Source organism: Solanum verrucosum, unplaced genomic scaffold (assembly GCF_900185275.1).
Source record: "Solanum verrucosum unplaced genomic scaffold, falcon-dt-bn FXZP01000229.1, whole genome shotgun sequence".
In the NCBI taxonomy this organism is placed as follows: Eukaryota; Viridiplantae; Streptophyta; class Magnoliopsida; order Solanales; family Solanaceae; genus Solanum; species Solanum verrucosum.
In genome coordinates, this window is record NW_026020011.1 from 5730784 (window position 1) to 5743935 (window position 13152).

Consider the following 13152-nt stretch of genomic DNA (forward strand, 5'->3'; position numbering starts at 1 on the left):
GAAAAAAAGTTTGGGTGCTCTGGGCGCCAAATGCATGAGCTAATAGACACGAAAAATTGGTGAATTTGTGCGATTCTTAAAAAATGGCTTGTAAATGCGAAAATGGACGTTAAAAAAATTGTTTAAGTGTACGTGAAGGTGTTCCAACTCATTTCAGAGGTCCTCATTAAATTTTTTGAGAAAAATTTTTTGGGTACTCCGAGTGTCATATCAATAGGCTAATACACATAAAAAATTGGTGAATTTGGGCGATTCTTAAAAAAGTGCTTGTAAATGCGGAAATGAGCATTAAAAAATGGTGTGAGTATACGTGAAAGTTCCACAACTAATTACGGAGGTCCTCATAAAGTTTTTTGAGAAAAAAAATTGGGTGCTCAGAGCGCCAGTTCCATGGGTTTATACACACGAAAAATCGATAAATTTGGGCAATTCTTAAAAAAGGGCTTGAAATGCGGAAATGCGAGTTAAAAAATGGTGTAAGAATACGTGAAGGTTCCCAACTCATTACGAAGGAACTCATCAAGTTTTTGGAGAAAAAATTAGGGTGATTCTGTCGTCAGATCCATGGGGTAATACACACGAAAAATTGGGAAATTTTAGCGATTTTTAAAATAAGGCTTGTAAATGCGGAAATGGGCATTAAAAAAATGGTGTGAGTATACGTGAAAGATCCACAACTCATTACGGATGTCCTTATATTGTTTTTTGAGAAAATTTGGGTGCTCCGGACGCCACATCCATTGGCTAATACACACAAAAAAATGGTGAATTTGGGTGATTCTTAAAAAAACGTCTTGTAAATATGAAACTGGACGTTAAAAAAATGGTTTGAGTATACGTGAAGGTTTTCCAACTCATTACGGAGGTACCTATAAAGTTTATTGAAAAAAAATTGGGTGCTCCGGACACCAAATCCATGGGTTAATACACACGAAAAATTGGTGAATTTGGACTTTTCTTAAAAAAGGCTAGTAAATACGGAAATAAGCGTTAAAGAAATGGTGTGACTATACGTGAAGGTTCACCAACTCAATACAGAGATCCTCATAAAGTTTTTGTAAAAAAAAAAAATTTGGTGCTCCATGCGCCAAATTCATAGGCTAATATACATTAAAAATCAGAGAATTTGGGCAATTCTTAAAAAAGGCTTGTAAATAATGAAATGGGTGTTAAAAAATGGTGAGAATATACGTGAAAGTTTCCCAGCTCATTACGAATGTGCTCATAAAGGTTTTTGGAAGAAAAAAATGGGTGCTCCAGGCGCTAAATCTATGGGCTAATACACACAAAAAATTAGAAAATTTGGGTGATTCTTTAAAAAAGGGCTTGTAAATGTGAAAATGAGCTTTGAAAAATGGTGTGAGTATACGTGAAGTTTGCCAAACTCATTACGGAGATCCTTATAAAGTTTTTTTAGTCAAACATTTTGGCTGCTCCGGGCGTCATATCCATCCATGGGCACACAAGAAAAATTGAGAAATTTGGGTGATTCATAAAAAATTCTTGTAAATGCGAAAATGGGCATTATAAAAATGGTGTGAGTATACGTGAAGGTTCCTAACTAATTACAAAGGTCCTCATAAAGTTTTTTTAGAAAAAAAATTATGGTGCTCCGGACGCCACATCCATTGGTTAATATACACACGAAAAATCATTGAATTTGGGTGATTCTTAATAAAGGACTTGTAAATACAGAAATGAGCGTTAAAAAACGTTGTTAGTATACGTGAAGGTTCCCCAACTCATTACAGAGGTCCTCATAAAGTTTTTTGAGAAAAAAAATTGGGTGCTTCGTGCGCTAGATCCATGGGCTAATAATACACACAAAAAATGAGAAATTTGGGCGATTTTTAAAAAAGGGCTTGTAAATGCGGAAATAAGCATTAAAAAATGGTCTGAGTATACGTGAAGGTTCCCCAATTCATTAGGGAGGTCCTCATAAAGTTTTTTGAGAAAAATATTTTGGGTGCTCCTGGCACCAGATTCATAGGCTAATACACACGAAAAATTGGGAATTTTGAGCGATTATTAAACATGGGCTTGTAAATGCAAAAATGGGGATTAAAAAATGGTGTGAGTGTACATGAAGGTTACCCAACTAATTAAGGAGGTCCTTATAAAGATTTTTGAGAAAAAAACTTTGGGTTCTCTAGCTCCAGATCAATGGGCAAATACATACGAAAAATCGGTGAATTTAGGCGATTCTTAAAAAATGGCTTGTAAATGCGGTAATGAGCATTAAAATATGGTGTGAGTATACGTAAAATTTCTCCACCTCATTACGGAGGTCCTTATGTTTTTTTGGGAAAAAAATTAGGTGCTTTGTGCGCCAGATCCTTGGGCTAATACACACGAAAAATTGGAGAATTTTGGCGATTCTTAAAAATGACTTGTAAATGTGAAAATGACATTAAAATGGTGTGAGTATACGTGAAGTTTCCCCAACTCATTACGGAGGTCTTCAAAAGAAAATTGAGAAACAAAATTTGAGTGCTTCGGACGCCGGGTCCATGGATTATACACACAAAAAATTAGGGAATTTGGGCGATTCTTAAAAGAGGGCTTGTTAATGCGACAATGGGGGTTAAAAAAATAGTGTGAGTATACGTGAAGATTTCCCAACTCATTACGGAGGTCCTTTTAATGATTTTTGAGAAAAAAAATTTGGATGCTCCGGGAGCCAGATCCATGGGTTAATAAACACGAAAAATTGGGGAATTTGGATGATTTTTAAAAAAATGATTGTAAATGCAGAAGTGGGCGTAAAAACATGGTGTGAGTATACGTGAAGGTTCCCCAATTCATTACCGAGGTCTTCATAAAGTTTTTGAGAAACAAATTTGGATGCTCCGGGCGCCATATCTTTTGCCAATTACACACAAAAAATTGAAAAATTTGTGAGATTCCTAAAAAATGGCTTGTAAATGCAGAAATGGGCATTAAAAAAATGGTGTTAGTATACGTGAAGGTTCCCCAACTCATTACGAAGGTACTAATAAAGTTTTTGAGAAAAAAAAATTTGGGCGCTCCGGGTCGCCATATTCATGGGCTAATACACAAGAAAAATTGAGAAATTTGCGTGATTTCTAAAAAAGGCATGTAAATGTAAAAATGGGTGTTAAAAAAATAGTGTTAGTTTATGTGATTGTTTTACAACTCATTACGGAGGTCCTCATAAAGTTTTTTTAGATAATAAATTTGGGTGCTCAGGGGCACCAGATCCATGGGCTAATGCACACGAAAAATTGGTGAATTTGGGAGATTCTTAAAAAATGGTTTGTAAATGCGAAAATGGACGTTAAAAAAATAGTGTTAGTATATGTGATGGTTCCCCAACTTATTACGGAGGTCCTCATAATGTTTTTTGAGAAAAAAAATTATGTACTCCGGGGTGCCAGATCCATGAGCTAATACACACGAAAAATTATGAAATTTATGTGATTTTTAAAAAAGGCATGTAAATCCAAAAATTGTGAGGCCATACATACAATTTACCTAGGTCATTCTGAAACAGAAACCTCCAAAAAAAGGGCCATGGTTTTGCAAAAAAAAAAAGGCATGTACTGCTTCCCTAGATCATTACGGAAGGTGCAATTGTTTTGCAAAAACAAGTCCCCAAAAGTCATATCTCCAAAAAAAAATCATTGAAGTTACACGCAAAAAATAGAAAAACTTACTAATTTATTTTTTGAGTGGCCCCTATATGCTATTAAAATGGAATAGATCATGATGTACATACAATTTCCCTAGGTCATTACTAAGGGTTTTAAAAAAAAAAAACACATCACAAAAAAAAATTAAATAACGAACACAATAAAAAACTTTTAAAAACCCCTAATTTTGTTGAACGGCCTCTTAAGTTATATATAAATGACGCGGATAATGGTGAAATAAAAGGTCTTGGTCATAAAACTTTTTTTCTCAAAGTTAATTCATGCATCTATATCAGAAATACTGAAGACATAAGACATCAGATGTATATTGCAAACTGAAGAAGTCTGAATTCAGCATACTATCCTTCAAAAACAAACTTACAGAAACAGAAACCTCCATGATTTTGAGGTCTCTGCTGGTACTCCGTAAACCATTTGAAATTCTTGAAAAGAAGCATAGAATAACATGCACATACATGCCTAGCCCCTAGGAAATTTAATTGAGAACACATCCAACAAATTGAAAGATATAACAAGGAAAACAATACGCAGCCCAGATAAGGGGACAAAAACAAACTACAGTTTAAAACAGCGCTTGATACACTACAAAACCTAAAGATAACTAAGCAACAGAAGTAAGAAATTGTCTTAAAAAGATCCGCTTAAACATATGAAAAAGACTGATATTAACTCTGAGGTGATGCTTTTGCAACCCCACCACTAGGTGGAACGGTCTGCGAGGTTGGAGCTGCTTCAGAAGCATATGCTGGAGGCTGGGAGTAACCACCATAGGCACTGTTGTAAGGTGGTGGCTGCTGGCCATAACTTGGCGGAGCGCCATAAGACTGGGCACCATAACCTGGCTGAGCTGGTGGAGCACCATAGGCAGAAGAGGGAGGTCGCTGAGCATTGGGATCGGCCTGGGCATAACCTGATTGAGCAGCTGGTTGAGGATACCCGGGTTGCGCTGTGGGAGGCTGAGCATAACCAGCTTGTGCACTAGGAGACTGCTGTGGTTGACCATAACTTGCCTGACTAGGAGGCTTTTGAGCCTGAGGGGTCCCATAACTAGCAGCATAGCCTCCAGCTGGCTGTGTACCATACCCACCTTGAGAAGTTGGGGGCACCCCATATCCAGCCTGAGCAGAGCCTTGAGATGGGTAACTAGGATTAGGGCTGGGCTGCTGGCCAGAATGATATCCTTGTTGACCCGTGGCTGATGCTGGTGGAGGTGCTTGACTGCCATCACTTTGGGTACCATATGACGAGTTCTGGGCATCTGATGTTGGGTTTGAGGCATTCCCATAGCCAGCAGTAGAGCTATAACCTTGTTGCTGCTCATAACCAGAACCTTGATAACCACCAGATTGAGGAGCAGGTGCGTGATATCCACCATAGCCATCCTGGGCATAAGCTTGTCCTTGGCTGTAACCAGAGGCAGATTGCTGGTTGTAACCATAGGCACTGGAATCAGTTGAAGCAGCTGAACCTCCAGCAGTTTGCTGCTGTTGTTGTGGAGCCTGTTGGTTGTAGTAATCATACCCACCTGCCTGAGATTGTTGATTTTGAGCAGCACTCTGATCCCAGCCAGAGGCATATCCAGCAGAGGCAGGTTGAGGAGGGTAGCCAGGATAAGATGGTTGAGATGGGTATGCACCAGGCTGACCATAGCCATAACCAGATTGTTGCATAGGTGCACCAGGAGGGGCCCAGTTTGTAGGAGGCCGGGCCTGATAACCTTGTTGTTGATATCCTCCGGACATCCCTTGATTCCTAGCACGATTCTGCACAAGAATTGTTGTCTAAACTAACCAAGAATATGATTGATTCAAGCATATTTAAATAACTCACATTGCAAGGGCAGACTAAGCCACACCCAGGTAGCATAATCATAGCAGATAAAACAGTAACTTATACCACAAACATATAACAATTGATATTAGGTATGCATCAAGACAGATGTAAGACTTACTGGTTGGGAGGTACAAACTCCTGGCAGATGCTCATCCTCACCCTATTTGAAGTGAAGGATACCAAAGCAAAAAGCAAAAAACAAATACACACACATTCTATATGTAGGCAAGATAACTCTTAAGAGGGCAAGATAAGATGACCAAGGCAACACTATAGGCCAAGGGACTTGACCAATAATAAAAGATGATGGAGTAATCTGTTCATTATGTCATAAGCAGAGTATTCAGATTTTTATATGATAATAATATGGTGTATCCAAATTTATATACCCAGAGAAGACAAATAACTATTTCAATGACATGCAAATTAGACAAACGACGAACTTCAATATTAAGAAAAAATATGATGTGTTTGCAAAGCAGCAAGAGCAGTTCACCTTGAGGTTCCAAGACGAGCAATCACTACTTGAATTGGGTTCACCCATAAGAGAAGTGGACCACAGGGGAACCAACAACAAGGGAAACCACAGAGTGATAATGTATGTCATTAATAACACTGCCAGAAAGCAGATTCCTACGTGCCACATCACACTTGAAGGGCAACAATCCGTTTTTCGATAATGAGAAATGCGAACCTAGCAGTACTGCTAACAATCAAGAGGAGAACACACAAAACTGACATACTAATGGTCCTTAAAGCACTCCGAATCTCAAAGGAAGTTCGATCTTCATAGCCATTACTAAAAGGTCTATGGAGAAAAGGAAAAAATCATATACTAGCGGATAATCAATAGTAATGAATGAGGTGGATTTTTCTTGAGAGAAACCAAATGAAGCACTAGAAAATCCTGAGGCACAAAAAAGTTGTCCTCTGGCTGAATAATGACATCAACAGTAGATAATTACACCAAACACTATTTGTTACAACACTTGTGTAGTACATTCATATAATATCTCAAGATTGACAGCCAAAAGATACAATGATAATTTCAACAAATCTTAGTTTACTCCATTGCATCCTAGCAAAATCAGTCCCTCATTTACTCCCACAATATGACATTAGTTATCAATAATTAGGTTGGAGACCATACCAGAACAATGCTGAGGGAACACCAACACTTAGGGTTCCATGTTGGTGTCACCATTGTCCAATACATACTAAGCCTACAAATTTTCCAATAATAATATCAGTGATCAGATACAAAATTAACCAGCATAGTTATATGTTGTCTCCTGATATTAACCAAGTACCCAAACCAAGAGTTATTGCACATCTCAGATTAGAATATATCCTCAATATTAGGGAAATTTTTAGACAGACTTAGTTACCTTCAAGGAGAACCTCTCCAAAACCTGCGCCTCACAAAAATCAGAACATCTAAAGTCCAATGAAATATAGATCAATAGACATTGAGGCAACTAAACATTTTGATAAGCCATCTTAAACCTGATAATGCCTTGGGTTAGAAACTGATCTCTTGCTCCAGCAACATCCAACTAATTAAAAAGAACCGATGGGAAAAAATGTTGACATATGTAGGTGTCATGTCACACTACAGATATATTATGTGGATAACAAACTATTAATCCTTCTATTTAAAGTAATGGAGCTATAGTTACGAGTGGAGCAAAATACTCTCAAAGACCTATTTGCAACTAGAAAGCATATCTCCAATATTAATAAGAATACTTCCTTCCAAAAACTGAAGCACAGCAAGAGCCAATCTCCTTCATCCAGGGGTCATTGAAATGAACTACAATTCCCATTAACCGACGCTGTCGACCCGAGAAGAGGACTGGCAAAATTATATCTGCAAACACTATGAATTCTAGCGATGCAAGGACGGATATAGGTAATTGACAGCAACATACATACGTGAAACTTTCAGATATAGATTATGAACATCCTGATTAAGTCGTATATTGGATTAGTAATTGCTCATTCATAATGCTGTAGCAACAGAAGTAAACTGTAACTTAAATGTGTCAGGAAATTCCACCACTGCTGAAAAAATTAACACCACAGCATCTTCAAGATGCTAAGAGATGAAATTTGAACAACAGGATCAGGAGAACTACAGAAGCAACTCTTACAGGACTAAAGTATAAAAGTGTAGTCTTCCACAACATGCAACTTGCAACATACACACACAGTTACAAACTACAAACAGCAAATAACATACAAATATAGACTGTTCAAAATTTGAAGGAGATTAAATGCATCATCATGAGGCAAGAGTTCATCTACCTTTGCTGCCTATTATATTCTTGCAATAAAAAGGAAAGAATAGAAAGTGATATCCAATTACGCATACCTCGCTAATTACTTCATACACCAGCTGCTTAGCAGCCTCAATCTGTTCACTTGACCCATCAATTTGAACTGTTCTTTCCTGTGATGTATCACCTGGAGGCAAGTGCAAAGGGATCACCTGTGACAAAGTAGGAAAAGATAAGAAAGAAAGCTGGAAAAAAATCTCCTAAACAATTGCTTCACACACTGCAAAGGACTGTAATTCTTTATAAAAGATAAGTGCCATTGCCAACTAAAAACTGCAAATTATTTGGGAAAAGTATTTTGCAGTTACCTGAATACGTGCTCCAGTTCTTGCCTGCATACTTTTTATAGTTTCACCTCCTTTTCCAATAACAAGACCAACCTAACAAAACACATACCAATACACATGAGACAAACAGTAGAAAGCTAACCACGAGACAACTAAACTACAACACTAAATCTCACCTTGTTGTTGGGGACTTTCAAGGAAAACTGTTCTCCTCCAGATTGCTGTCCAGGTAATCTTCGGGAAACTAGACCAGAACCACCTGAATCAGCCTGTTTCAGATACATAATGCATTATTAACAAACTGAAAACAGATCAATTAATGGTCAAAAGCATGAGAAGATAGATATAATTCAACAAAAGAATTACGGGAGTTTGACACTCTTTTAGGTATTGTAAGGCAAAGATTAGTACCTCAGAAAGAACCTCAGTAATCAACTGTTCAGCCTTGGCTATTTGGTCTGGAGTACCCATGAGTTCAACTGCTCTATTTGTAGAATTAGGATCAGCATCCATGTCTCTGGTAACCTGAATTTTGGCTCCAGACTGGAGTTGAAGATACTTGATGGTCTCCCCACCTTTTCCTATAATCACACCAACTCTGCCATTTGGTATTTCAATCTTCTTGCTTTGCCCCGGATAACCATATGAACTTGTAACTGAAGGAGTAACAATGGGCTTGTCTGCAGTCAAGAAAAGCCACATATATTTAAACCCTACTACCTTGCCAACTAATCACATCAGTGGTAACCAATTACAAACACAAATTGGGTATGGATAATTGTATTTCATCAAAAATATTTTGTAAACAGATTATTTTTGGACGGGTATAGAAGTAGGTGAAAATTACAATAACAATGAGCAATAAAATAACACTTCAGTAATTACAAAAAAAAAACCTCATTTCCTGAAAATTGTTCTCCCACAGCAAAAAGGCATAAACACAAATCAACAACAACAAAAGGAAGTAAACTCGCAAGGAATCAATTCCACCAGCACCATTATTGTAGCAAATATGAACCCTATTTGGATATAGAAAAAATACTACAACGAGCTGTATAAGATATAAGGATACCTGTAAATAACAAACTCAAATTCTTCTTTTTGGTGTCCATAAAGCGGTATCAAAAAGGAAAAGAATATCAGCGTGAAAATACATCTTTTTAATCTAAAAAACATCTCACCTTCATCTCAAAAACCATCATAAGAGAGCACACAAAATCAATAACAGAAAAGGACAGAAAACTCATAAATCGTGTAAACTTGACTACCGTACAAACTAATTAAATCAATCGTAGCCAATATAAACACTATTTTGACATGGGGTTTAACGATATCAGTGAAAAATGAACTTCGTTTTAATAGTGCAGTATCTCTAACAGTAAAGAATTACAGAAAAAATTACAATTCTTTAAAAAAATCTCAATTTCGTGTCAAAGCATCCAAAGAAAACAGACAAACTACACAAAACACAAAATCCATACGGCAAAAGGCTAGAAAAAGCTCATAACCCTTACGTTCATAGGAATCATATCCACCAGCACCAGCACCACCGCCGTTATTATCAACTCTAGGTTTCTTAGCTTCAGCACTATTCAACAACCTAGCAGCGATCTCCTGAGCCTTCTGCTTAGCCAATTGGAAATCATCCATAGGCGGCGGAACATTGTTGTAAGAAGAAGGAGGAGCAGCACCATCAGAAGGAGATAAGGAAGCGATCGGAGCAGAAAATCCAGTAGGTCTACGTGGACCAGGAGACGGTGTCGTTTGATCATCGTACTTCCTCTTGTTGTTACCGGCTTCTGGTGTTCCGTACTGTGCTTCTTCCGCCATTGTTGCTTTCAATTTGCTCAGATTTGGGGAAAAAGGAGAGCAGCGGCGGTAGGGTTTTCGAAACCCTAGTGAGAGAAGTAGTAGTAAAGAGAATGAACAAGTTCGGGTCAACAATGAGTTTTATATGGATTTGACCCATGACTAGATTAGATATTTTTTAATTGATAGAAATTGGGCCTCAAGTCTCTCCCCGATCTATCTAAGATCGTGTCCTAAAGCATTGGTAAGCTATCTATGTCCAGAGCAAATTTTAGGTTCATACAAATTTATAGTGTTGATCAACTATAGTTATACAATCTTGAAATCAAGTTTATGTGTTTTTTGATCTTTTTTGAATTACTGAACATACTAATTATGTTCGTAATTTCTAACTGAATCTGTTGAAATATTGTTTGTTTATCTATAATATAACTCATATACAGATTTTAGTTTTTACCAATTTAGATATGATAAATCAAAGTTCTCAAATAAGAAGTCGTGATGTGTTTTCTTATCATTTTTCAGTGCTTCCTGTTAAGTTGATGCAGAGTCTTATCCAATACCGTTTGTTGTGAATTCTTCTCAAGTTATGCTTTAAAGTGATTTCGTAATGCGGTAGATCATATTCATTAGCTATAACTGAATGATGAATAGTTTTCAATGAATTATCGTTACAGTAGCAATATATAAGATTTTCATTTTCAACAATTTATCTTTAGTTGATAATAACCTTTTAGACTAGTGATAGCAATCATATGGGTTTTAACAAGATCCATACAATCATACAAACCGTCATTCAAGATGATACTGAGTTGTAAGAGTTTGTGTCCAGAATTTTAAAAAACTTCTAATGACAAAAATTACTTCCTGTTTTTGCTCTTTTCAAATATAGTAATTAAATTTGTCGTAATGTGTTTATTAACAGTGTAATCTCTATACAGTTTTCAATTTCTGGACATTCAAATATGAAAAATCAAATCTCCTAAATTAGCAATCACAATATGTTTTCTCATCATCTTCAATGCTTTCTATTAAGTTAATACAAAGTCCTTTCAATGTCATTTCGTTGCAACTTCACCCAAAACAATGTTTTAAAGTCAATTTGACAAGAAAGTAGACCAAATACATTTTATGAAAAAATGATGAGCAGTTTTTAATAAATTATCATCACATAGATAACAAGTAATATCAATCACAAGAAATTTTAATTTTCAACAATTTATCTTTAGTCACAAATTTTTTCTGAAGAGACAATCACAAGAAAAATACTCATTCTCTTAAAGGAAACTTATTTTGCAACCTCTTCACAACCCAAATCTCAACAAGTCAATTACTCATTGTTTGAAGGAAAACTTATGTAAGGGGTCGTTTGATAGAGTGTATTAGGAAAAATAATGCATGTATTAGCTTTGTGTATTCTAGTACCTTGTTTGGTACTCTTTTTCAACCTATGTATAAACATTCTATTGTGTATTAAGGTGTGCATTGCTAATACCATGGATTTCTAGGTATTAGCAATGCAATAGTTTAAATGCATGCATTAAAATGACAAAAGACTCAATTGTCCCTCAAAACATTTTTTTACATCTTTTCCACAATAAAAGTGGAGGGTATCTTTGTAAGTAATTTTTTTAATGCAATACATACTATTTTTAATGCATCAAACCAAACAACGCATTAAAATAATCTATGTATAATTAATGCAAGCATAACTAATATATGCATTACTAATACACTTTATTTAACATTATTCTTATACACTCTGCCAAACGACCCCTAAATGTATACTCGAACCATTTCGTTTATTAACATGATCATAGTATATACTATTTATACATTTCAATTATATATGTGTATAGATATATATATATCTTATAAGTATAGGATGTGCATATTTAATATACAACATATATTATATTCTATTTTGTAAATTAGATGGCCCAAAAATATTAGATTGTAATTTTTCCTTTCTAAACTCAAAGTCACAAATGACAAGTCCAAAATAGCATGGGCCTGATCTTTAATGATGCTCTTACAATTTGTTGCATTAATTAGTCTTTGTTTTGTCGGTTGACGAATGAAATTAAATTCATCTAAGCTTTTTATAAAAATACTCGTTTGATCAAAGACTTTCAAACACATTAAAAGCTAAAATTACTACACTTATATTAGAGTAGCATATGATAATACATGTCTCTTCTATTGTAAGATGATCCTTACATTAGTTTTAAACCCTTTCTATGTTATCGATCATATTTCTCCTTGAGCTATTGTATAACCTTATCAAAGGTAGAGGTGGACCCAGTAAAAAACACGAATATTTGATAATTTCAAAAAATAATATACATATATATGTATATATTTTCAAATTGCTCTCTTTTAATTTCGAAAAAGAGTGTATATATATTTTTTTTAAAAATTATTTTCTTCTAGTCAAATTTCAAACAAGGTATAAACTAGAAGAAAATAAGTGACTAATAAAGCAAATTTATTTTCTTCTTGTCAAATTTCAAACAAGGTATAAACTAGAAGAAAATAAGTGACTAATAAAGCAAATTTAATATCACATGTTACAAGGTGTAAGTCACAAGTTTCTCAATGGTAACAATACTAATGTTTATCCCTTTTTTTGTTTGTATTTAAAAAACAAATTATTTCTCTCCTTTTCCCCCCCTCACATTTATTCAAAAAGTAATAGAGTAGTTCAACAATAATTTCTCCCCTTTAAGGTTGGAGTATACACAAACATTGACAAGGCATTTTGCCAGCTTTTCATTCATATATAAAGTTAGGCTCCTTTTTTCTTTATTATAGAAAATAACGACAATAACATATTCAGTATTATTTTGTAAATAAAATTTTAAGAAAGTAATATACACAAATCATATTCGTAAACATAAAATGTAAGAGATATTGCCAAAATACCGCTAAAGAATTTTGAGTCGGATACAAACATACATATATTTTGCACACGAAACATATATATATATATATATATATATATTTCAAAAATTAAAAGTAACAAACATTTCAAAAACCAAACTCACGATTACATAACTGCATACAATTGTACGTACGTACTACATAAAAATTGTCAAATCTTATTCGATACATGTCCTGATGAAAGGAAGCACATTTCACCCCAAACACCATACTTATTAATCTAAAAAACCAACAAAACGATCAAATTCAAATCCTGAATCATCCTTT

At 35.2% G+C, this 13152-nt stretch overlaps 1 protein-coding gene across 1 annotated transcript; it reads right to left on the reverse strand.

Moving 5' to 3' along the window:
- Window positions 1-4214: 4214 nt before the first annotated feature.
- On the reverse strand, window positions 4215-10064 carry LOC125820134 (uncharacterized). Its single transcript, XM_049499556.1, has 6 exons — window positions 9648-10064; window positions 8545-8813; window positions 8310-8402; window positions 8155-8226; window positions 7882-7998; window positions 4215-5437 (listed from the first exon to the last, which is right to left on the reverse strand). Exons 1-6 carry the CDS (start codon window positions 9961-9963, stop codon window positions 4340-4342), a joined length of 1965 nt encoding a protein of 654 aa, XP_049355513.1. The 5' UTR covers window positions 9964-10064; the 3' UTR covers window positions 4215-4339.
- Window positions 10065-13152: the final 3088 nt, after the last annotated feature.